Source organism: Narcine bancroftii, chromosome 1 (assembly GCF_036971445.1).
Source record: "Narcine bancroftii isolate sNarBan1 chromosome 1, sNarBan1.hap1, whole genome shotgun sequence".
Classification (NCBI taxonomy): Eukaryota; Metazoa; Chordata; class Chondrichthyes; order Torpediniformes; family Narcinidae; genus Narcine; species Narcine bancroftii.
Window position 1 is genome coordinate 161,597,884 of NC_091469.1, and position 27,135 is coordinate 161,625,018.

General features: G+C 44.7%; 1 protein-coding gene across 3 annotated transcripts in view; it reads right to left on the reverse strand.

Annotated features, from left to right (window-relative positions):
* Window positions 1-25,437, reverse strand: part of LOC138735676 (FYN-binding protein 1-like) — a 181,813-nt gene extending 156,376 nt beyond the window's left edge. The window contains exons 1-2 of one of the 3 annotated variants that reach the window (XM_069883876.1): window positions 25,168-25,437; window positions 1,249-2,335 (exon numbers count right to left, since the gene is read on the reverse strand). In XM_069883876.1, coding sequence (XP_069739977.1) covers window positions 1,249-2,215 — 967 coding nt within the window. In that variant the 5' untranslated portion in view covers window positions 2,216-2,335; window positions 25,168-25,437. Of the gene's footprint in view, window positions 1-1,248; window positions 2,336-8,464; window positions 8,649-25,167 lie in introns of those variants that run through there. The other 2 variants (XM_069883866.1, XM_069883884.1) reach the window with 2 other exon arrangements.
* Between the last annotated feature and the right edge of the window lie 1,698 nt (window positions 25,438-27,135).

A 27,135-nucleotide genomic window follows, 5' to 3' on the forward strand; every position in this document is an offset into this window, starting at 1 on the left:
CGAGGGCATCTACGTGAGGCGGTGTCTCAAGAAAGCAGCCTCTATCCTCGAAGACCCCCACCAACCAGGCCATGCCCTCTTCACTCTGCTACCATCGGGGAAAAGGTACAGGAGCCTGAAGACGAGCACCCAGGGGCACAAGGACGGCTTCTTTCCCTCTGCCATCAGATTTCTGAATGATCAATGAACCACAGAACTTGCCTGACTTTGATTTTTCATGTTTTGATTTATTGCTGTAAGGTGGTTTATATGAATGTTTGCCCTGTGACGAATTTCACAAGCATAATTTCTGATTCTGATAAGCTCATATCTAGACTAACGGGACCACCAGTTTTACATTCATTCAGGACCCTGCTTGATTCTAGTTTAGGCGTGACGAAGGACAAGAGGTGACTTAATAATGTTATGAGGGGCTTAGATCGGGTGGACAGCTGGCATCTCCTTTCCAGGGTGACAGTAGCAAATATCAGCGGGCATCTGTTGAAGGTGTGTGGAAGAAAGTTGTGGAGAGATGTCAGGGCTAAGGTTTTATTTTCACAGAGAGTTGCGGGAACCTCTCCAGGGATGGTGGTGGAGGCTGAGACATTAGGAGCACTTAAAGACCCTCTTAGACAGGCACATGGATGGAAGAAAAAGAGAGGGTTACGGGTGTGAGGGAGGGAAGGTTTAGTAGGTTTTCAGTTGGCCAGCACAACAGCGGGGGCTGAAGGGCCTATACAGTGCTGAATGTTCAATGTTCCATTACAGATACATTATAAAATTACCGGTAGATATCCGTGGACAGTGAAGAAGGTGATCTGAGATTACAATAGGGTCTGTATCTTTTTTTTTACACTCACATACCACCTTAAGTTATCTTTTACTAACCACAGAGCACAGAGAGCTCTGGGGGCCTGGAATCATTGCCAGGGCTGGCGGTGGAGGCTGCAACATTAGGAGCATTTAAGAGACTCTCAGATAGGCACATAAATGCACAAAAATAGAGGTCCTCTGTTATTTTCTACTCTTGCCCTGGAATGAAGGTGCTGGCTGTCCACCCTATCTCTGCCTCTCATAATCTTGTAGGCCGCGATGCAACCCCCTCTCATCTTTGTTCGCTCCAAAGAGAAAAGCCTAAATTCTGTCAACCTTGCCTCACAAGACACGTTCTGCAATCCAGGCAACATCCTGGTGAATACCCTCTGCACCCTCTCCATTTTTAACAGGCACCCTTGGCACACGACAGTGTGGAAGAAGCAGGGCACATACCTGGGACCGGGGGCTGCTTCTTCTCTTGGGGTGTTTGGAACCGCTCCAAGTTCACCTTTGGGGGCCTGGCGGGTTTCTGAGGCGGAGGTCCCAGAGACCACAGCGCAGGCAGGGCCTTGCGCTTGGGTGCCTTGGGATCCTTCGGCCCCTCCTTACTCTCCTGGCTCTCGGCCTTGCCCTGGAACTGGCTTTGCAGCTTCGAGACCTTGCTGGATCCAACAGATCCCTCCTCCGTCTTCACCTTCGGGGGGAAGCTCTTCAGGGCTGACGACCACGGGGTTTCGCCTTTGCCCTCACTTGCTGCACCCACCCTGTCCTCGCCTCTGTGGGCAGGGGGTTTGGCCTGTTCCCCCATAGGCTTCAGTGGTTTCAAGGAGAAGGGAGCGTTGGCTTTCCCAATGCTGCCATCCTCATTCTTCCCGGTCTCTGTGCTTTCTTTGGTGGTGCCGGAATGGTCGTTCCAGGGCCTCGTCCCGGTGGGCTTTGGGAAGGTGGGCCTCAGTGGCCGATCTGTGCTCCCCGTGCCAGCTTGGGGATTCAGTTTCAGGAACTGGTTTTTAGAAAAAGCCGGCTTGCCATCACCTGAATTTCCGGGATTCGGGGGCTTGGCAAAGGTTGACGGCTTGGGAAAGATTGGCAGGGCCTCACTCTCTTTGTGGGCATTCTCCGATTCTGCGGTCGACCTCAGGCCAAACTTTGCAAAGGGCAACTTCTCCTCGTTCTCCTCCTTCTGCGCGCTGAAGGTGTTCAAAGAGTGCTTGACCCCCACGCTGGGCTTTGGAAACAGGACCTTGGGTTCCTTGTGGAACCCCTCATGCTGAGCCTTCAGCACCGAGGGCTTGGGGAAGATGGGTTTCTCGGTGCCCTGGGTGGACTTGTCGATGAAGGAACCAGCTGCCCTGTTCAGTGGGAACTTGGAAGCAGATGAGCTCTCGAAAGCAGCGGCCTTGCTGGCAACAGAAGACATGTTGCTGTGGTTCGGAGGGCGGCGGGCAGGTGTGACCTCCTGGGAGCCTTGCGCAGACACCTTGGCTGCAGTCTAGTCATCAAACCTCGACAACAGAGCCTTCACACTCAACCTGCCATCCTGAGGAGCACCAAAAACAAAAGACAATCAGTAATAATCATCGAAGATTCGGCGTGACAGTGTGCTCGAATGAAAGGAGGCTATCTTAGTAACAGCAAAGGAGCCCCGATTGGCTGATCGGGTAGACGTGATCATTTCGGTTTCCTGCCACAATTGCAGGAGGCATCCTGGAAGCCCTTTGTTGTGGTCACGACAGAGGCTTGCAACAATAAATGCAACGGCACCCACTGCGCGCAGGAGCTGGACCTGCAGGCAACGATCACGAGCTCCAGAGAGGGGAACTTCCTTCCGTCCCAACATCATCTTAGCAGCAGTGAAGGGGTGCTGCAGTGTCTGGTGGATTGGGGGAGGGGGAGGTGGGGAGAGAAGGGGGAGAGAGAGAGCAGGGAGAGAGGGGGAGGAACAGACAGAGAGAGGGAGAGTGGGGGAAAGGGGGAAAGAAAGGGAGAGGAGCAGGGGTGCACTGCTGTCGAGCTCACAGGGAGCGCCGCTCCTGGCACCTCAGAGGGCAGCTCTGGCACCTCCTTGTCGCTGTTTATGGTGAACTCTGGCGCCTAAAAGATTAGCCCTGCCCCCCCCCCCCCCCCCCACCCCCCACCACCACGGGAGAGGAGAAAGAAAGAGTAAGAAAGAAATTAATAAAAACACAGAAATACTGGAGGAACTCAGCCGGTCTCACATCATCGACAGCTGGGGTCTGAGCCCTTCATAGAGATAGAAGGGTTGAAGGAAAAATAGTAAGAAAGAAAGAATGAAGGAAGAGAGAAGAAAGTAAGGAGAAGGGGAGAGAGAGAAAGTAAAGAAACAAAGAGGAGTGGGGAAGGGGAGATGGGGAAGGCAAGATGGGAAGGGGAGAGGGGAAGGCAAGGGGAAGGGGAGCTGGGAGGGGAAGGTGAGAGGAAGGGAAGATGGGGAGAGGGGAAGGGAGAAGGGAAAGAGGAGATGGGGAAAGGAGAGGGGAAAGGAAGGGGAAGGGGAGATGGGGAAGGCGAGATGGGGAGAGTGGAAGGCGAGAGGAAGGGAAGATGGGGGAGAGGGGAAGGGAGAAGGGAAAGGGAGAGGGGAAGGGAGAAGGGAAAGGGAGAGGGGAAGGGGAGATGGGGAGAAGGGAATAGAAGAGGGGAGAGGGAGAAGGAGAAGGAGAGGAGAAGGGGAAAGGGGGACAGAGGCTTCATTGCGGTCAACAGTATATCTCTCTCCATTTGGGGCCAAACAGCCACATCTCTGTAAGGGAACTACTGCTTCATGAAACAAGACATGGAGACTATTCCTCCACACTCTCACCTCATCAGGCAGGAGCTGAACCATAACACAATACAACGCAGGAACAGCCCTTCGGCCCCTCTCGAGTTTAATGCCAACCACCAGGACCCATCTCTACCACTCCCAGCTCTTGGCCCATGGACTTCACTGCTTCATGTCTGTATGGTGTGAGTGTGAAGAAGTCTTGCTTCAGTCCACCTTACTTTGCCAGCACCCAGCCAACAGCCATGTGTATCCTCAGCCCACCTTTGGACGTGCAGGAGGGACAGGTACTGGTGGCAGTTCCACAGTTATTACCTTTGCCACGTGCCCTCTAAAATGTTCTAAATTTTAAATTTAGAGACATTGTCCAGCACAAGCCTGTGCCACAAAAATACCCCAATTAACCTACAACCCTGAACTTCATTCCCTGGAGCATAGAAGAATGAGGGGAGATTGATAGAGGTATACAACATTATGAGAGGTGAGGATAGCATAATTGCAAAAAAGGCTTTTTTGTCTGAGATTTGGTGAGAGAAGAATGAGAGGACACGAGCTAAGGGTGAAAAGAACATTTTGAATGGTGGAAGGAAGTCGGAGAACCGGGGGAAAATCCACTTAGACACAGGGAGAGTGTACAAACTCCTTACAGACAGCGCAGGTTCCAACCCGGGTGGCTGGCACTTTAATGGCGCTACGTTAACTGTGCCACTGTAGTAGGGATTGGCATGGAACTGCGGAGGCTGAGTTGAGAAAGGGACCTGAGCTATGGGTGAGGTGAGGGGTGGGGGCATGTATTAGTTTAGATCTTCCTTTGATCTCCAGAACTGCTCCAGGCAGACCCCATGGTTCATGCTGACAGATGTAGAAAGGTTGAGGCAAGATACGCTGACATTGGATAGGGTTCATCGGAGGTTCCCATGGTTGATTCCGGGAACAAAAGGGTTATCATATGAGGAGCGTTTGACAGCTCTTGGCCTGTACTCGTTGGAATTTAGGGAAATGGTTGGGGGTGGTGGGGGGGAGGGATCTCAATGAAACATTTCAAATCTTGAAAGGCATGGACAGAGTAGATGTCGAAAGACTGCTCCCCCCACGGTGGGAGAGCCTAGGACAAGAGGTCACAACTTCAGGATTGAAGGATGTTCACTTAGAACAGAGATAGGGAGGAAATTCTTCAGCTAGAGGGTGGTGATTCTGTGGAATTTGCTACCAAGGGTGGCTGTGGAGGCCGGGTTGTGGGGTGTATTTAAGTCAGAGGTCGATAAATATCTGAATAGTCTGGTTATCAAATGTTATGGGGAGAAGGCAAAGGAGTGGGGATGGGTGGGAGAATGGATCAGCTCATGATGGATTGACAGAGCAGACTCGATGGGATGAATGGCCTACTTCAGCTCCTATATCTTGTGGTGGTGTTAGGGAAAAGGTTAGTAAATTTGCAATGATGAAATGGTGGGGCTGACTCAGATGGGCTGAATGGTCTTGTAAGGTGAAAGCTTTTCTCAAGGACTTGACAAGCTTTCTTCCCCAAATAGCAAAGCAAGCAGAGTCTCTGAACATTCTTAATGCGAATCAGAACTCGGTAATGGGCGGCCAGGTTGATGTAGCAGTAAGCACAATGCCTTTACAGTGCCAGCGACTGGGACCGGGCTTCGAATTCTGCGCTGTCTGTAAGGAGTTGGTACGTTCTTCCTGTGTCTGCATGGGTTTCCCCTGGGGACTCCAGTTTCCTCCCACCCTTCGAAATGTACCGAGGGATTAGGTTAATTGGGCGGCATGGCTCGTGGGCTGAACTGGCCTGTTACCGTGCTATATATCTAAATTTAAAATTTAACCCGTGGCATGAAAGGTTTTTAAGAACATGAGAACTAGGAGTAGGAGTCGGCCGTCAGGCCTATTGAGTCTGCTCCGCCATTCAATAAGATCAAGGCTGATCAGATGATCGGCTCATCTCCACCGACCTGCCTTTTCCCCATATCCCTTAATTCCCTGACTATGTAGAAATCTGTCCAACCTTGCCTTAGATGTATTTACTGCGGTCCCCTCCACTGCTTCAACGGGCAGCGAATTCCACAGATTCACCACCCTCTGGAGAAAAGCAGTTCCTCCTCATCTCTGTCCTAAATCTACTCCCCTGAATCTTCAGGCTATGTCCCCTGGTTCTGGTCTTCCCTACCAATGGAAATAACTTACCGACCTTTATCTTATCTATGCCTTTCATAATCTCCAAAGCCAGTACATCCTTCCTCATGTAAGGAGACCAGATCCCCACAGGTTCATGGGGGTGGAAGGGGATTTGGCATGTTGGCCTTCATAAATCAAAGTGATGAGTGTAGGAGTTGGGATGTTAAGGTGAAGTTGTATAAGACATTGGTCAAGTCACATTTGGAATATTGTGTGCAGTTTTGGTGACTGAAAGACAGGAAGGATATCAATAAGATTGAAACTGTGCAGAGAAGATTGACTAGGGTCTTGCCAAGATTTGAAGAGCTGATTTACGTGGAAAGGTAGGAGTTAAACATTGAACTCTGCAGATGCTGTGATTGTAGGAAAAACACAGAAATGCTGGAGGAGCTCAGCAGATCTCGCAGCATCCATGGGAGGTAAGGACGTATAATCATTGTTGTATATTCCTTGAGCAAGGAAAGGGGCAGCACAGTTGGCAATGGGGTTAGTGGAACGCCTTTACAGCAACACCAATCGGGACTGGGGTTCGAATCTGTAAAGAGTTTGTACCTTCTCCCTGGGTCTTCCTCCGGAGGAGCTCCAGTTTCCTTCCACTGTTCGAAATGTACTGGGAGTGTAGATTAATTGGGTGTAAATTGGGCAGCATGGACTCGTGGGCCGAAATGGCCTGTCACCGTGCTGTATTCTAAATTTAAGTTTAAGGGCTCAGGCCCAAAATGTTGGAAATATATCTTGACCTCCTGTGGATGCTGTGAGACCTGCTGAGTTCTCCAGCGTTTCTGCGCTTTTAGAGGAAAAGGTTCCAGTGATTGTCAACCTTTTTCTTTCCACTCACACCCACTTTAAGTCACCCCTCTGTCATCGGTGCTCTGTATTGGTAAGGGATTGCTTAAGGTGGGATGTGAGTGGGAAGGGAAGGTTGAGAATCAATGCTCCAAACCTAATTGTTACTGAAATATTTCACTTCAGAAGAATTTTCATTGGTCCATTTCCTTTGGAGTTCTGAAACCTTGCACATAATGAGTTAATTAGCTACAATTAAAACAGTGGGTTTCAAATTTTTTCTTTCCACCCACATACCACCTTAAGCAATCCCTTACTAATCACAGAGCACTGATGGCATAGGGAATACTTAAAGTGGTATGCGAGTGGGAAGGAAAAGATTGAGAACCATGGGGACTTCATTCCATGCGGTGTAGAAGAATGAGAGGAGATTTGATGGAGGTATTTAAAATGATGAGGGGGCAGACAAGTAAATGTAGATAGGATTTTTCCACTGAGGGTGGGTGAGATACAAACCAGAGGACATGAGTTAAGGGTGAAAGGAGAAACCTTTAGGGGGTACATGAGTGGAACTTCTTCACACAGAGAGCGATGGGGGTGTGGAATCAGGTGCCAGCTGAAGTGGTAAATACGGGCTCAAATTTAATTTTAAGAAGAATCTGGACAGGTACATGGATGGGAAAGGTATGGACTGGGTGCAGATCAGTGGGACAAGGCAGAATAATAGTTCAACATTGACTAGAAGGGCTGAAGGTACTTCTTTCTGTGCTGTTATGTTCTATGGGCTTGTGGAGTTGAGATAAAAATCAGACCAGCAGGTACCTGAAAAAATACTGGGTGGTCTAAGGGAATCAGGAAGAGCCTTCCAAAGCAGAGAGGAACAGCAGGAGAGGACGAAAGGAATGTGAGGCCACTGTGGTGATTGTCGTCCTGTGGGGGAGGTTGGTGTTACGGGACCTGCAACATTCATCGAACTCAGCTTCCCCCTGTCTGCCCCAACATCCACACTTCACCTACATGCATTGCTCTGGCTGCAGTGAGGGCGCGGCCACACACAAGGAAGTGAGCAAAATAAAACATCCCTCAACAGGCAGGTGGCCTGCAATGGGGTCAGGTCAGGTCGGCTTCAGGCAGCCACCACCCATACACTCCAAACTCACCCCCGCCCATACACCCCACAATCACTGCCACCTGTACAGCCCCCACACTCACCCCCTCCCGTACACCCCACACATTCAACCTCTCCCATACACCCCACACACTCAACCCCTCCCCTACACCCCACACACTCACTCCCCCTACACCGCACACACTCACCACCCCCACACTCCCACATGCACCCCCTCCCCTACACCCCACACACGCACTCCCTCCCCTACACCCCCCACACACGCACCCCCTCCCCTACACCCCCCACACACGCACCCCCTCCACTACACCCCACACACTCACCCTCTCCCCTACACCCCACACACTCACTCCCCCTACACCTCACACACTCACCCCCCCCACACCCCACACATGTACCCCCTCCCCTACACCCCACACACACACACCCCCTCCATACACCCCCCACACACTCACCCCCACCCACACACCCCACACTCTCACTCCCACCCACCCCCACCCATACACCCCCCACACGCACCCCCACCCATACACCCTACACACCCACTCCCACCCATACACCCACACACTCACCCTAACCCATACACCCCTCACACACTCAAACCCCCACCCGTACACCCTACCCCTCCCATAGACTCTTCCCCACCACACCCCCTCCACACCTCCCTCCTCATACACACACACTCTCCCACACATCCACCCCTCCCCCCACCATACTCGCAATCTCACAGTCCCTTCCTGCTGTCCCGCTCCATGGAGCACCGATCACTCCCGATTGGTGGTGGTTACCTCTGCGGTGAGATAGTGGGGGTTTACCCGGAGACCCTGTTGCTGGTAGGGTCCATGAACCAGGCAGCCTGTGGATGCTGTCTGCTGGAAGCCCGTTCCTTCCTGGAGCTCACTGGATCTGCAAGCTTGTTGTGTGACCAGACCGGTCAATGAGGAAGCAACAAAGAGGAACTTCCTCAGCCCGAACAAGGAGGACCTGCCAAATGCAACCTCTCTAAAACAATCCCGGATATAACATCAGGTGTCACTTTGCAGCAAATGTGTTACTGGGCATCATGTTAAAATTGCAATAGAATAAGACAGATTAAGCACAGAAGCTTGTTGTTGAGTGGGATGTGGCAGTTCAACTGGTTGGGTAACTTGTGATGAGAGTTTTAAATTGCGATAAAGTTTTGCATTGAACTGGCACCTCTCCCAACTCCTCTGATGAACGGTATCACAAATAAAGGTGGGGAGAGATTGGACCAGGGAAGAAAACAGAGAGTCAAGTGTAGAGTAGAAGGTTGAGAGGGGATTTGATGGAGAGGGTATTTAAGATTATGAGAGTTGATGTGGAAAGGCTTTTTTTCCCTTGAGGAGAGTTGAAACAAGAGGTCATGAGTTAAGGGACGAAAGCTTAGAAGTAACGAGGGGTAACTTCTTCACTCAGGGAGTGGTGGCTGTGTGGAATGAGGTTCTGGGAGAAGTAGTGGCGGCAGGGTCCATTTAGTCATTTAAGGAAAAGTTGGATTGGTATATGGATGGGAGGAGAATGGAGGGTTATGGGCAGAGTGCAGGTAGGTGGGACTAGAGGAGAGCACTTGACCCGGTGTGGACTAGAAGGGCCAAGATGGCCTGTTTCCTTGCTGTGATTGTTACATGGGTATATGTTAGCGCTATCGATCGACCACATCAGACAGTGAGTTGTGATTAATAGGCTTTAATCACCTTAAGACATCAGCACATCTCACATGTTGTTGGCCTGGTTCCAAGGCAGGTACTGAGGGAGGGGTTTGGGCATAACAGCTTTTATGGGGATTTCCAGGAGGGAGGAGTCACAGGTTCAGGGGGGCGGGCCAGCCCATTACAGCACTAACAAGCAAGTGGTTGAGCCACATTCACCCCTTCTTTTGACACAAAGCCCAGCAGGGTGAAGTGAGTCAATGTCTGTTACAGGTTCAGCCCGTCCGGTGATCTCGTCTGTGGCTGCAACCGCTGTAGGGTTTGCTGTGGTTCAGCAGCTGGCTCCCTGGGTGCTGTCTTGCACGACATGCTGTGCCTCCGGGAGCTGAGGCGGGTTAGTAGGACCTTGGGGTTCCTTGGCCTGGGGTTGGGGGTGAGGCGTTGGGTGCAATTAGTGGGGCCAGATGGTCAGGGTTATTGTGAGGGGATGTTGATTGGTTGGTCGAGGGGTCCCCTGCGTGCGCCAGGTCTCGGATGAAAACCGTGTCCTACTGCCCATCCTGGTACTCCATGTAAGCGTGTCGGGGGTTAGCATGGAGGAGGTGGACCTTCTCGACCAGAGGCATCTGTTATGCTTCCGGAGCAGGACGGTCCCAGGGGTCGTCAGCCAGGACGGACGGCAGTGTGGTTCCCAATGCCGACTTTCTGGGGAAGGAAAAGAGCCTTTCGTGTGGTGTCACATTAGTAGCGGAAAAGAGGAGGGACCTGATGGTGTCCTCAGGGAGGACTTCTTGCCACTGGGAGATGGGCAGGCCTTTCGACCTGAGGGCTATGAGGGTTGCCTTCCAGATGGTGGCGTTCTTCCTTTCCATCTGGCCATTCCCTCAGGGGTTATAACCCATGGTCCAGCTCGTGGCTATGCCCTTGGCCAGCAGGTACTAGCACGGCTCCTCACTCATAAACAAGGATCCCCGGTCGCTATGGATATAGCATAGGTATCCAAACAGAGTAAATATGCTGGGCAGTGACTTTCTGACTGCGGCGTGGTCATGTCTGGGCAGCGGATGGAGAAGGGGAGTGGGAGTATTTGTCAGTGATATTCAGGAAGCATACATTCCTGTTGGTTGGCGGAAGGGGGCCCCTTGAAATCCATGCTCAGCCACTCGAAGGGGCGGGTGGCTTTCCTGAGGTGGGTTTTGTCTGCCTGATAGAATTGGGGTTTGCATTTTGCACAGACCGGGCAACTCCAGGTCAGCTCTGATATCTTCAACTGAGTATGGGAGATTGTGGGCTCTAACGAAGTGGTAGAGCCTGGTGACCCCGAGGTGTAGAAGTTGTTGTAGAGGACTGGGAGATGGTCCAACTGTGTGTTGGCACATGTCCCCCAGGACAGGGCATTGGGTTGTTGAGTTTCCCGGGCCAGTACAAGATCTTGTAGTTGTAGGTGGATAGTTCAATTCTCCACCTCAGGATCTCGCGTTCTTAATTTTTTCCCCGCTGTTTGTTAGTGAACGTAAAGGCGACTGCACGTTGGTCAGTCAGCAGCGTGAGCGATTTTCTGGCCAGGTAGTGCCTCCAGTGGTGCACAGCTTCCACTATGGCCTGGGCCTCCTTCTTGACAGCTGAGTGTCAGAATTTGGGGCCCTGGAGGGTTCGGGAGAAGAATGCCACTGGCTTGCTTGCCTGGTTGAGTGTGGCTGCCAGGGTGAAGTTGGACCCATTGCTCTCCACCTGAAAGTGAATGGATTAATCCACAGCATACATCACCACCTTGGTAATGTCGCCCATGATGAGTATGAACCCTGCTTGGGCTTCTGGCAACTGGGGAAAGGTGGTAGATTTCACCAGAGGGTGGTCTTTGTCCACTGGGTAAAATACGTGAAGGGCCTTGAAATTATGGGGCAATGGGAATTCCAACAGGGGATGTCTGCAGTCAGGGTTGGGCCCAATGACACCATTCTCCATCACGCAGCCCAGGACAGCCAGCTGTGAAATACTGAACACGTACTTCTTTTGGTTGTATGTGAGGTTAAGGCTTTTGGCTGTCTGGGGAAATTTTAGAAGATTAGCATCATGTTGCTGATGGTCATGGCCACGGATGGTCACGTTGTCCAGGTAGGGAAATGTGGCCTTTAGCACACAGTCATCCATTATCTGGTCCATCTCCCTCTGAAAGACAGAGACTCCATTGGCGACCCCGAAAGGGACCTGAAGGAAGTGGTAGAGGCGGCTGTCCGGCTCAAAGGGGGTGTACGGGCTGTCTTCCAGGTGGATTGGGAGTTGGTGGTAGGCCAACTTGAGGTCAAAAGTTGAGAAAACTCAGAACTGGGCAATCTCATTCACCATGTTGGTGATTCGTGGGAGTGGGTAGGCATCCAGCTGGGTTAAACAACTTATGGTCTGGCCAGTTGATGTGGGCTGTCCCGATCCAGGGTAATCGAGGCCTACGTCTGGTCACTGCTGCAGAGATGGTTCGGGGGCGCCCGCCAAGATGGCTGCTCCTTGCCGCCGGATGTGACGCCAGAAGTGGTGCCGTCCTGGTTTGTCGCTCCAGTGGCCCTGCCGAGCCATTTCCCGTGACAAGAAGTGACGCCAGTGGTGAAGCCAGAAGTGGCATGATCCAAGGTAGTGGCAGCTGCCGGCCGCACGCGGCACTGCCAGAAGGGGGGAGTGGAGACCTACATGCCTTCCTGTAATGTCCCTTCTTCCCACAGGCGGAGATTGTAGCATTTCAGGCCGGGCAGCTCTTTTGGGGATGCTTCATATGGCCGCGGAAGTAACACTTCAGGTGCTCAATGGCGGCAGCGGTGACTAGGGCCCCGTGTCCCAAGATGGCAGCACCTGCACTCCCCATGAGGCAGCCACGTGAAGATCTCCACGTTCAGCTGCGCCGTCTCAATCGCTTTAGGCAGGTCGACGACTTCTTGCAGGCTTTGATCGCCCTTTTCCAAGAGTCTCTATCTGATGTGATCGGACTTGAATCCATTCACACATGTATCACGTATCAGGCCTCTCTGCAGCCGCAGGCTCGCCCCAGCTCCCACAGGACCCACATGTAATTGACATGTACCCATCCACTGATTCACCAGGTGCTTGTCTATGACTGCTCTGGAGGAACCTGGAGAAGACGACAGTTGTCGGGGTCCGATACTGTCTCTGCAGGAGTTCCACTGTGGCCGAGTAAGTCGTGCAGTCCCTGATCATCTGGAAGACCCGGTGGCCGACCTGAGCGAAGAGTAGATCTAGAGTAGGCTAGAAAAACTGGACTTGTATCTGATGGAGTTTAGAAGGATGAGGGGGGACATGATTGAGGTATACAAAATCATCAGGGGGATAGACAGGGTGAAGTCGGATCACTTGTTCCCAATGATGGGGGAGACGAGGACTAGAGGGCATAGTTTAAGAATACAGGGTAGGCCCTTTAGGACGGAGATGAGAAAACATTTTTTTACCCAGAGAAGTGTGAATCTGTGGAATGCTCTGCCACAGAGGGTGGTAGAGGCAGATTCGCTGATTATGTTCAAAAGAGAGTTAGATAAGACTCTAGTGGGCAAAGGAGTTAAGGGTTATGGGGATAAGGCTGGAAAGGGGTACTGATAGTAATGATCAGCCATGATCTGTAAAATGGCGGTGCTGGCTCGACGGGCTGAAGGGCCTACTCCAGCTCCTATTGTCTATTGTCTATTGTCTATAGATCTCGTTTGTCTTTCTCAATCTGTACTTCATTGCGTCTCATGAAAGCATTAAGGCAGGGAAGCCATTGATTGAATTTGACTGAGGTCTAGAGATCCTTAGGGCCGGTGTCCAATTTAACAGCCCGTGTCGCCTTGTCCATTGGTCAGAATTTAAGGTTATTAAATTGTAGTGCCATCGATCAACCACATTAGACAGAGAGTTGTGATTAATAGGCTTTAATCACCATTTAAAACATTAACACTTCTCACATGTTGCTGGCCCGGTTCTAAGGCAGGTACTGAGAGAGGAGTTTGGGTGTAACAGCCTTTATGGGGATTTCCAGGAGGAAGAGGTCACAGGTTCAGGGGGCGGGCCAGCCCATAAAATACAGTGGTTCCAACACATCAAGGTTAGACAAAACTGTTTGTCTCTGCCCTCATGCACTACCCAACCAAGACCACCCATAAACTGAAAGTACAATACCTGATTTTCTGTCTGGGCACCTATCCGGCCAGATGGCATTAACATTGATGTCTCCATTTTCTGCTAACCTACTCTACTTTTCCCCTCCCTTCCCTCCCCCTTCCAGCTCTCCACCCCTTCTCTCTCTCCCAGCCATCCCTTCTCCCCTTGCTTGCTGCTGTGCCCTTCCTCCCTTCTCCACCTATTACCTCCTGACTTTGCCTCCCCTCTATATCTGTCGACATTTTTCCATACCTTGATGAAGGGCTCAAGCCTGAAACATCGGTTATGTATTTTTTATCTTTGCTATATAAAGAACACTGTTTGACCTGCTGAGTTTCTCCAGCATTGTGTGTTTACTAAGATGTGTTATGGAATTGTGTTAATATTAATCTTTAGTAATGGAGTATATATTTCTTAGTAAAAATTAGTTTTAGAGTGGACAGGGCACACTTACACTCAGAGAAGAACCATTTTTAAAGTCAAAATGTCTGTTAAGCCATTGTTCTGCTGGAAGCTTGTTTGCTTAAAAAGACAGGATGATTGCTAATTCAAAGCTGTAAACAGTCATAAAAGACCTATGACTGCTCTCCATTGAGAACTCAAAACAATATGTGTTTGATCAGGAGCAGGCTGTGTTCAGGCACCACTATTCTGCTGGCTAAGGTCACAGACAGAACAGAGACATATCCACTCAGAAACCTTTGGGCTTTAAACTTCAAAGACTGTGATGATGTCATGTCACATGATTAAAGACATTTCAAAAAATATATTACTGAAAACAGACATTTTGAAACCAGAAGTTGCCAAACCACAATGTAAGCAAGACAAGTTTGAAGATTCAGTAACCAGAAAAGGTACTGTTATGTGTTACTCCTGGTCAAAGGAGAACACAGAATAAGTGGCTTTTGAATGACTGCTTCGGACTGTCCCTTTAAGTGAGAGAGAGGGAGATCTTGCTGTGTCCATTTCTACATGGCACTTTGAGTAGCCCTTGTCTGGGGTTTTGGAATCATCACGGGAAAGACAGATTCTGAAACCTCCATGAAAAATCACTCATATGAAGAAACATTGCTGTGAGAACAACTCATCAAGAATTCTGTGAGTTTTAAAGAGATCTGATGACTTGATGTTTCAAAACTAATTTTCAGCAACAACATGAAAGTTTTCTGAGATTGAAATTTAAAATAATCTCTTCAGAATGATAGCTGAACAGTAATGGTTTTGGTTTGAACTCCCCCCCAACACACACACACACACACACACACACACACACACACACACACACACACACATGCACGCACACACGTGCACACACATTTGTGCATAGTAGGGTTAAGTTAGAATTTAGTGGGGGCATGGCAAGATGGCATAGAATCTAGACATCGTAAGGTAAAAACATCATGAGATGGGACCGGAGAAGGAGTCACCCAGTACTAAGGAGTAACAGAATGCAGATGTGACCTTGTCCACTCAAGATAAGCTTGGCACTAACAAGAATGATGTGCAACAGACTAACAGAGAAGGATAGCAACAGTTTATTCATTGGACAATGTCATGGTATGATAATTTACTAAGTACGTATCCTGAGGTATAAAAAAAACACCACTTGCTGATAACGGCAGAATGCGCCTTCTCCAACTAACACTGTTAGTTGCAAGTGTTACAATCCGATAATAAAGAACAAAGAACCTTGATTTCGACTCAGTCTGGTGTTTGACTCACTCATTCATGAACAAAGCAGACCTAACAACATGTAATCTCGACCTCTCTGGCCAGACTTTTAAGTACTTATTTTTTAACCCTTTGTTTTCAAGTTTAAACTTTTTAAATATTAGTTTAAAGTATTAAGGAACTATTATGGCCATTAATGTAAAATGATTAAACCTCAAGTGCAGAAGAAGTTACATTTTCAAAGTGCTGAAGATTTGGGGCCTAAACGACTTGTTACAGCTTCAGGTTTAATCTCTTCAGTGTCGAAATCTCAAAGACTGCCTGTGGGAGCTGAAAAAAAATGTATACTACTCACCAAGTGAAGGATGGCGCTGGAATTACCCGTTCTCTGGAAGAAGGTGCGTGTTCCCAAGAAGTGGATCCCGATTTGGAAAGCCTTTCGATTTCAATGGAGGGAGCATGCAGGAAGACGACTCCATTGTTGGAAATGCACCAGGAAGCATTTCAACCTGAAGATATCACTTTCCTTCGTGATTTTGTGAAAAAACTATGAGATGTGGGGGGGGTGGGGTAGACCAGCGGCGACCCCCTGAGAAAGTCGGAGTTGCAGCAAGAGCTGCAGTTACCTGGTTCTGCCACTACGTCAGAGAGAGCAGGGCTGAGCTTTTCTGAGCTACAGTGTATGCAGCGAAATGCAGTTATTCAGCCTCTAATGAATGAGATGGTTCAAATTATAAGTTCAGAATTAAATACAGTTAAAGCAAATGTGGATGCATCTCATGAAGAATTTAAAAAATTTCAGTCTGCTTTTTTGGACTGTAAACAACAAGTGGCTTCTAACACAGAAAAAGTGTTGAAGGTTGAAAAATCAGTCATAGAATGGGGAGAACGTAAGAAGGAGTTAGAGAGGAAAATAGACTACTTGGAGAACCAAAGCAGAAGGAATAATGTGAAAATCATTGGTTTGCCAGAAGGTATGGAAGGACAAGATCCTCTTTGTTTCTTTAAAGACTGGATCCCACAAGTATTAGGGCAAGAATTTTTTTCTGGATGATTGGTACTGGAAAGAGACCATAGAGCTCTAAGAAGAACACCCTCAGCTGGTCAGCCACCGAGACCGGTAATAATTCGATGTTTGAATTATCTGGACATAGAAGCAATACTTCGACTAGCAGTGCAAAATGCGAGACAACGACAAACTCCGTTATTGATTCAGAATAGCAGAGTTTTTTTAATCCTGATTTGAGTCAAGAGGTCATTCAACGTTGACATCGATTTAATCCAGTTAAAGAAGTTTTGTTGTGTAAATGTTATAAGTCTACTTTTCGCTACCCTGCAGTGTTGAAGGTGTTTTATGGAGATCATCAATTCCGGTTTTTTGAGAATGATCATGAAGCAATGATTTTTGTTGATTCATTGCCAGATATAAGAGGACAAAGACGTCGTCCACAATTATCTACTAAAGAAAAATCTGGTTGTTCTGGAAACGGAAGAAATGGCAGAAATGGGAAAAGGGGAATGGAAAGAGTCCAACTTCTTCTGAAATGGGATCTTCAAGACTGGAATCTCTTGGATGAAAAGAAGAATTTTCTTTTTCTTTTTTTTTGTTATTATGATATTTTGATGTTATTGATTGTTTGGCTGGGGAGGGAGAGACTTGTTCTAAGATCTTTACTAGTCATCAGCCACTGGTGGGTGACCCACACCCAATTTTTGTTTAGGGATTACTACCTTTAGGTAGTTTTTTGTGGGGGGGGGAATTTTCTCTTTTTTCTTTATTTTTTTTAATTTTCATTTTAGTTCGGTTTTAATTTGTGATTTTTTCCTCCTATTCGAGGGCCTATATACATTAATTTGAGTTTTCATATAAAGATATTATTGGTATTTAGTAACAGTAGTATATATGTGGAAGTTGAGGTTTGCTACTTTTAACATTCGAGGATTAAACAGAACAATTAAACATAAGCGAGTCTTGGCGTATATTCAGAAGATGAAAATTGATATTGCTTTTTTACAAGAAACACATTTGAATGTGAAGGAAAGTATGAAATTAAAGAGGGACTGGGTTGGGCATGTATATTCTTCTTCATTTAATTCTAGGGCTAAAGGCGTAGCAATTTTGATACATAAAAATTTATCTTTTGAATTACAATCAATGGAGGAAAAGGCAGGATGTTTCTTAAATTGAATTGTAAGATTTTTTGTGAATTTTGGACTTTACTTAATATTTATACCCCAAATGCAGATGATGAAGTATTTATTTCGGATGCATTTTTATTTTTGGGACAGGCTAATGATAATATTTTAGTTGGTGGTGATTTTAATTGTGTTTTGGAACCTTTATTAGATAAATCTCTGAAGAAAGTTAAGAAATATAAGATGGCAGTTCAGGTTCAAGCATTGATGAAAAATCTTAATTTAGTAGATATTTGGAGACGTCTTAATCCGACAGAGAAAGATTTCTCCTTTTATTCATTTAGACATGATTCGTTTTCAAGGATTGGCTTTTTTTTTAGTATCGGCACATTTACAACGGAAGATACAACAAGCAGAATATAAAAGTAGGTGATTTCAGATTATTCTCTGTTATATTTTACATATGCAACTTCTGAGAAAATTCAAGTGGCCTATCGTTGGAGGTTTAATACAATGTTGTTAAAAAATATGGAATTTATTGATTTTTGGAAAAAACAAATTAATTTTTTTTGAAAGAAAATTCTAATTCTGTTCAAAGTAAGTTTGTATTATGGGATGCTATGAAAGCCTATTTGAGAGGATAAATAATTAGTTATACTTCTAAAATAAAAAAGAATTGATTAAATCAGAGTCTTGAATTAGAGAAACAGATTGATGAGTTAGGAAAGGAATTCCAGAAAGATGCTACAGAAGATCAGAAAATAGAATTATCTAGGTTGAAATTGGAATATAATACTTTGCAATCTTATCAATTTGAATGTGTGATTAATAGGACTAAACAATGGTATTACAAATGGGGAGAGAAAGCACATAAGGTATTGGCATGGCAATTAAAGAAAGGACATGTTTCGAAGACTATTAATGCTGTTAGACGGAATTCTCTTATTACTTATAAACCTCGTGAGATTAATGATGAATTTTATTCATTTTATAAAAAGTTATATACATTTGAAGGAAAACTGGATCGATTGATCTTTTTTATCACAGTTGAATTTACTGACATTAGAGGATGGAGATATACATGAGTTAGAAGAATCATTTACTGATTCGGAAATTAAAATGGCTATGTTGAAAATGCTGAATGGTAAATCGCCTGGTGATGATGGATTTTCGGTTGAATATTATAAAATTTTTAATGATGATTTATCTACAGTGTTTGGGGATGTTTTACGTCAAGTTGGAGAACATTATGATTACCTGAGTCTTGTTCTAGTGCTTTAATTACAGTAATTCCTAAAAAAGATAGAGATCCTTTGAAAGTATCTTCATATAGACCAATTCCGTTGTTGAATGTAGATTATAAAATAATAGCTAAAATATTAGCGAATAGATTTTTACCTAAGTTGATTTATATGGATCAAACAGGTTTTATAAAGAATAGATATGCTTCAGATAATATTTTGCGCTTGATTAGTTTGATTAATAGATTTCGACAATCTTTAGATCACCCGATGGTGATATCTTTAGATGCAGAAAAAGCATTCGATAGTGTTGAATGGAATTTCTTGTTTAAAGTTTTGCAGAAATTTAAGTTTGGTCCTTTCTTTATTGGTTGAATTAGGGCTCTATATAGTAAACTGCTAGCCAGAGTATTGACAAATGGTTTGATTTCAGAATCTTTTAAGTTAACTCGATCAACTCGTCAATGTTGTCCTTTATCACCAGCTTTGTTTGCGTTAGTAATTGAACCTATAGCACGGTTGATACGACAAAATATACAGTTACAAGGTATGAAAGTTTTAGATGAGGAGTATAAAATTAATTTATTTGTTGATGATGTATTGGTGTATTTAATAAACCCAGCTCAGTCACTTTTGCATTTGAAGGAGTGTTTAATACAATATGGATGTCTTTCTGGATATAAAGTTAATTGGGAAAAAAGTGAAATATTACCGGTAAGTGAAGGAGATTATTCAGTTTATAAGAATATTATTAATTTGAAGTGGACTGATCGAACCAAATATCTGGGTATAATTTTGGATGTTAATTATCAATCTTTATATCAGTTAAATTATGTTCCATTAATAAAAAAAATTAAAACTGATTTGATTAAATGGAAAGATTTACATATTAATTTAATGGGAAGGATAAATACAATTAAGATGAATATCTTTTCATGTATACAATATTTGTTTCAATCTATTCTGTATTTACTTGATAATATTTTTTTTCGAGACTTGAATAAAACGGTTAGGGAGTTTTTATGGAGAGGTAAATTTTCGAGAGTAGCTTTGAATAAATTAACTTGGAAATATGAGTTTGGGGGACTACGTTTACCACATTTTCAAAATTCAGTATAAGGGTATTAAAGGTTATGGAGAGAAGGCGGGGACGGGGTACTGAACTTTAAGATCAGCCATGATCTCGTTGAATGGCGGAGCAGGCTCGAAGGGTCGAATGACCTACTCCTGCTCCTCTCTTCTATGTTTCTATGTTTTTATTATGAAGCAGCCCAACTTAGTTCATTGATGGATTTGGTACGGCCTCCTAATTTAAGTTGAGCTGCTTCATAATAATTTTGAAAATGTGAAAAATCTGAAGCATATCTATTCTTTATAAAACCTGTTTGATCCATATAAATCAACTTAGGTAAAAATCTATTCATTAATATTTTAGCTATTATTTTATAATCTACATTCAACCACGGAATTGGTTTATATGAAGATACTTTCAAAGGAACTCTATCTTTTTTTAGGAATTACCGTAATTAAAGCACTAGAACAAGACTCGGGTAAATCATAATGTTCTCCAACTTGACGTAAAACATCCCAAAACACTGTAGATAAATCATCATTAAAAATTTATAAAATTCAACTGTAAATCCATCATCACCAGGTGATTTATCATTCAGCATTTCCAACATAGCCATTTTAATTTCCGAATCAGTAAATGATTCTTCTAACTCATGTATATCTCCATCCTCTAATGTCGGTAAATTCAACTGTGATAAAAAAGATCAATCGATCCAGTTTTCCTTCAGATGTATATAACTTTTTATAAAATGAATAAAATTCATCATTAATCTCACGAGGTTTATAAGTAATAAGAGAATTCCATCTAACAGCATTAATAGTCTTCGAAACATGTCCTTTCTTTAATTGCCATGCCAATACCTTATGTGCTTTCTCTCCCCATTCGTAATACCGTTGTTTAGTCCTATTAATCACACATTCAAATTGATAAGATTGCAAAGTATTATATTCCAATTTCAACCTAGATAATTCTATTTTCTGATCTTCTGTAGCATCTTTCTGGAATTCCTTTTCTAACTCATCAATCTGTTTCTCTAATTCAAGACTCTGATTTAATCGATTCTTTTTTATTTTAGAAGTATAACTAATTATTTATCCTCTCAAATAGGCTTTCATAGCATCCCATAATACAAACTTACTTTGAACAGAATTAGAATTTTCTTTCAAAAAAAATTAATTTGTTTTTTCCAAAAATCAATAAATTCCATATTTTTTAACAACATTGTATTAAACCTCCAACGATAGGCCACTTGAATTTTCTCAGAAGTTGCATATGTAAAATATAACAGAGAATAATCTGAAATCACCTACTTTTATATTCTGCTTGTTGTATCTTCCGTTGTAAATGTGCCGATACTAAAAAAAAAAGCCAATCCTTGAAAACGAATCATGTCTAAATGAATAAAAGGAGAAATCTTTCTCTGTCGGATTAAGACGTCTCCAAATATCTACTAAATTAAGATTTTTCATCAATGCTTGAACCTGAACTGCCATCTTAGATTTCTTAACTTTCTTCAGAGATTTAAAGGTTCCAAAACACAATTAAAATCACCACCAACTAAAATATTATCATTAGCCTGTCCCAAAAATAAAAATGCATCCGAAATAAATACTTCATCATCTGCATTTGGGGCATAAATATTAAGTAAAGTCCAAAATTCACAAAAAATCTTACAATTCAATTTAAGAAACATCCTGCCTTTTCCTCCATTGATTGTAATTCAAAAGATAAATTTTTATGTATCAAAATTGCTACGCCTTTAGCCCTAGAATTAAATGAAGAAGAATATACATGCCCAACCCAGTCCCTCTTTAATTTCATACTTTCCTTCACATTCAAATGTGTTTCTTGTAAAAAAGCCACATCAATTTTCATTTTCTTAATATACGCCAAGACTCGCTTATGTTTAATTGTTCTGTTTAATCCTCGAACGTTAAAAGTAGCAAACCTCAACTTCGACATATCTACTAATATTACTATTGAAACATTTTTAATGTTGAAAGGCATGGACAGAGAAAATGTAGAAAAGTTGTTTCCTAGGGTGGGAGAGTCCAGGACAAGAGGGAACAACTTCAGGACTGAAGGGCATTCGCTTAGAACAGAGTTCACAAGTTAAAGAAGCAGAAGCACCAGACCCATCGAGTCTGTTCCATGACTCTACACTAAACGGAATTATGGTCACACCTAGTTCCAATTTCCAGCCCCTTCCCCATATCTCTTTATACCCTGACTAATGAGATACTTATCCATTTCCTATTTAAATTCTCCCAGTGATCTGGCCTCCACTGCTTTGTGCGGCAGTGAGTTCCACTGATCCATGACCCTGTGACTAAAGAAGTTCTTCCTCCTCTCTGTTTTAATTGGATAACTTCTGATTTTAAGATTATGACCCCTTGACCTCGATTCACCCACCAAGGGAAACTCTGCTCTGTCAAAACCTTTCAATATTCAAAATGTCTCTGAGATCTCCTCTCATTCTCCAATACGCCAATGAATACAACCCAAGAGCTGCAAAATGGTCCTTGTATGTTAGCCCCTGCATTCCAGGAATCATCCTAGTAAATCTGCTCTGCATCCTCTCCAACAACATCACATCCTTTCAAAGATAGGGGGCCCAAAACTGCACACAGTTACTCTAAATGCGGTCTCACCAGTGCCCCATGGAGCCTCATCAACACCTCTTTACTCTTGTACACTACTCCTCTTGAAATGAAGGCCAACATAGCATTCGCCTTCTTCACGACCAATCCCACCTGGGCATTAACTTTGAGATTACTCTGTATAAGGATGCCCAGGTCTCGTTACACCTCCCAGGGTTGAATTTTCTCCCCATCCAGATAGTCCTCAGCCTGTTTATTTCCACTGCCAAAATGTAGAACCGAATATTTCTCAACATTGTACTTCATCTGCCATATTTTTTCCCGAACTCCCAATCTGTCCACATCCCTCTGAATTTTACTGTTTTCTCATACAAACACTTTAAAACAAATCTTATTTAAAATACTGGAGCTCTGCTCATGCTAGACATGCCGGGGCCAACAGTCTTTGCAAAAGCTTTGGAGAGTGCCCAAGATACTTCACTAGAGGATTGTTGTTTACAAAAGGCAACAGATGAAAGAGCTTGTTGGAGCTACAGATTGTCTGGAGCTGTTCTAAGAAGGTCATATGGTTTTGCAAGCAGAGAGAGTAAAACAGGCTTTTTCTCTGTGTGTGTGTGTGTGTGTGTGTGTGTGTGTGTGTGAGTGAGTGTGTGTTAGTGAGTGTGTGTGTGTGTGTGTGTGTGTGTGTGTGTGTGTGAGGGGGGGAGAGAGAGATATCAGTTCTACAGCATTACAGTCATCAACAGCAACTGGGACAGGAACAGGACAAGCTGGAAAGCTTGTGGAAAACCCCATTTGGAAGATGGGTTGTGAGTGCTTAGTTCAGCCTGGTCAAAGCCCTTGTGGTTCATGCAAGAGGAGAGGACTGGATGCCTAATGTTTCACTTGAAATAAGTGAAACCAAAAGGAACTCTGTGGTGACCTGAAAGAAAGAGGTTATCATCTGGAGAACCCTGATGGGGCAAGTTTCTTCAACAAGACTCTGAAGCGGCTGATTAAAAAGAAATCAGTTGTGAATGTCCGGTGAACAACAAATCTCACTCTGAAAACCAACAAGAACCTTCCTGAGCTGTAACCTTTCAAGCACCAAAGCTTGGTGAACTTTATAAATATTAAATTCTGTGCACAGTATAAGAATTGCCTGCAACCAGTGAACTTGGAGGAATGGGAAGTGAGATTGAACTGTGAACCAAATAACTTTTCTGAACTTACACACACATTATATACACATGCGCTTAGAATTAGAAGGGGTTAAGTTAGGTTAGTTAAGTTAATAGTCATAAATTGGAGTTTGATCCTGTTTTCATGTTTAAAGATAATTAAAAGGAATTTTTGTTTAAGTAACTATTTGTCATGGTGAATATCTATTGCTGTTGGGTTTTTGGGGTCCTTTGGGCTCGTAACAATACAATATAACATTATCTGTTACACTCCCCATTTAAAACAAATCGTCTGTTCACGTTCCTTCTGCCAAAGTGCGTGGCTGTCCATTTTCCGGCATTATATTTCATTTGCCACTTCACTGCCCAGTCTCCAAATCTGTCTAAATCCTTCTGCTACCTCCGATTTTTCTCGACACGACCTGTTCTTCCATCTACCTTTGTATCATCTGCATATGTGATGACAAAACCATTCATTCCATAATTCAAATCATTAATGTTCAAATAAAAAGAAACACCCCCAACACTGACCCCTGCAGACACCACAAACAACCAAGAAGATGAGCCTTGGATTCCATCGGACCATGGAACTAGTTCTCCTACACAGACCTCTCCTGTCTCGTTCCTAAAAGCAGATCCAGTATTGCATTCTCACTAGTTGTGCCCTCCATATATTAATTTAGAAAACTTTCCTGAACACATTTAGACCCATAGAACTATAGCAAAGAAACAGTCCCCTTTGGACCTTCTTTGAAGGACAATACAGTTGGCATAGAGGTTAACGCAAAAGCTGTTACAGCACCAGTGATCGGGTCTTGGGTTCAAATCCAACGCTGTTAGGAGTTTGTACATTCTCCCCGGGTCTCCGAGGGCTCTGGTTTCCACCCACCCTTCAAACTGCACTGGGGTTGTAGGCAAATTGGGTGTAATTGGATGGCACGGACTCGTGGGCTGAAAGGTTCTGTTACTGTGCTGTATGTCCAAATTTAAATTTAGTCTGTCCCAAACCATTTTTTTTTTGTTGCCTAGTCCCACTGACATGCACCCAGTCCACAGCCCTCCATACCTCTCCAATCCATGCATCTGTCCAGATTCCTCTTAAATGTTAAATGCCTTCAGCACCTCAGCTGGAAGCTTGTTCCACACTCCCACCACTCTCTGGGTGAAGATATTCCCCCTAAACGTTTCCCCTTTCACTCTTAACCCATGTCCTTTGGTTTGTATCTCACCCACCTCAGTGGGAAAAGCCCATCTACATTTACTCTGTCAATCCCTCTCATAATTTTAAATACTTTCATCAAATCTCCCCTCATTCTTCTACACTCCAGGGAATAAAGTCTTAACCTGTTTAACCTTTCCCTGAAACTCAGTTCCTGAAGTCCAGGCAACATCCTAGTAAATCTCTGCATTCTTTCTATCTTATTGATATTGTTCCTGTAGTTCGGTGACCAAAACTGCACACAATGCTCCAAATTTGGCCTCACCAATGTCTTGTACAACTTTACCATAACATCCCATCTACTGCACTCAATACTTTGATTTACTGTTTATTTCAGCATGTAGTTCGAGTCGTGAAACCCTAAAAATCCTCTCAAAAATGGGGGTGGGGAGGAGGGTAGACTTATACACCAGATATACTTTGAGACATTATATTCAGCTCAAAAACCGCTCTACACCAAGTCAGCACATTAGTTGACCTTTGAAAACTGATTCGGCCGGTGTATAAGTCCTCACCGTCAGGTGGCTGCCATAACCTACCCAGGCATTCTACCATTGTAGAGCCTGTGGTCTCCGGTCCTACCTGGGAGAGTGAGTTCCCCACTCCTGCCTGGAAACGTAGGTCGCCGCTCTCGCTCGGGAGAATGAGGTTGCGGCTCCTGCCATGTAGGACGAGGTCCCCACTTCGGCCACGTAGGCCAAGGTTCCCGCTCCTGCCCTGGAGCCGACACGTAGCCATGATTCCCGCATTGACCAGCGAGGTGACTTCTTCGATGTGGACGGCACTGCACCCGACATGGTGAGTGGAGTCACCGTTGGCTGCAGCCATTACTGAAGACTTGGACCCAGCTCTGTTTGGCACTTTCTTGGCCAGAAGCAAAGGTTTTTTTTTACTTGCTGCTTAATTTACAGATTTGTTACTTATAACATAACATAACATAACAATTACAGCACGGAAACAGACCATTAGGCCCTTCTAGTCCGCACCGAACCAAACACCCCTCTCTAGTCCCACCTCCCTGCACAATGCCCATAACCCTCCATCTTCTTCTCATCCATACCTGTCCAACCTTTTCTTAAATAATACAATTGACTCCGCCGCCACTATTTCTCCCGGAAGATCATTCCACACAGCTACCACTCTCTGAGTAAAGAAGTTCCCCCTCATGTTACCTCTAAACCTCTGCCCCTTAATTCTTAACTCATGTCCTCTTGTTTTAATCTTTCCTCCTCTTAACGGAAATAGTCTATCCACATCCACCCTGTCTATCCCTTTCATAATCTTAAATACTTCTATCAAATCCCCTCTCAACCTTCTACGCTCCAAAGAATAAAGACCCAATCTGTCCAATCTCTCCCCATACTCCAGATGCTTAAACCCAGGTAACATTCTGGTAAACCTTCTCTGCACTCTCTCCACTCTGTTTATATCCTTCCTATAATTAGGCGACCAGAACTGCACACAGAACTCCAAATGAGGCTGCACCAACGTCTTATACAATCTCAACATCACCTCCCAACTCCTAGATTCCATGCAATGATTGATAAAGGCCAGCATACTAAAAGCCTTCTTCACCACCCTATTCACGTGAGTTTCTACCTTCAGGGAACGATGTACCGTCACTCCTAAATCCTTCTGCTCTTCTGTATTCATCAATGCTCTCCCATTTACTACGTATGTCCTATTCTGATTCTTCTTACCAAAATGAAGCACCTCACACATCAGCATTAAATTCCATCTGCCATTTTTCAGCCCACTTTTCTAAGCAGCCCAAATCCCTCTGCAATCCTTGAAAACCTTCTTCATTATCCACTATTCCACCTATCTTAGTATCGTCTGCATATTTACTAATCCAATTCACCACCCCATCATCTAGATCATTAATGTATATAACGAACAACAATGGGCCCAATACAGATCCTTGAGGCACACCACTGGTCACCGGCCTCCAACCTGACAGACAATTATCCACTACCACTCTCTGGCCTCTCCCTTTCAGCCAATGTTCAATCCGCTTGACGATTGAGATGTTGTAACAATGTTTGGGTTGTTGCTGGGAAACCTGGACAGCCCGAAAATGGGAGGGGGTTGACTTATACACCAGGTATATCATAAAATAATTAAAATGCGGTTGAAAAATGGGGTCGGCTTATCTGCTGGTCAACCTATAAGCCGAAATATACAGTATGAAGGATAATGTGCCAAAATCTCTTTTTACAACCCAGTCCACCTGTGACGCTACTTTCAGGGAATTATTTATCTGTATTCCCAGATCCCTCTGTTCTACCCCACTCCTCAGTGCCCGACCATTCACCGTGTACATCCTACTTTGGTTTGTCCTTCCAAATGCAACAACTCACGTCTGCATTAAATTCTATCGGCCATTTTTCAGCCCATTTTTCCAGCTGGTGCAGATCCCTCTGCACATTTTGAAAACCTTCCTCACTGTCCACAACGTCTCCAATCTTAGTCTCAGCTGCAAACTTGCTGATCCAATTTCCCATATTATCTTCCAGATCATTGATATAGATGACATGTAGCGGTGTGCAT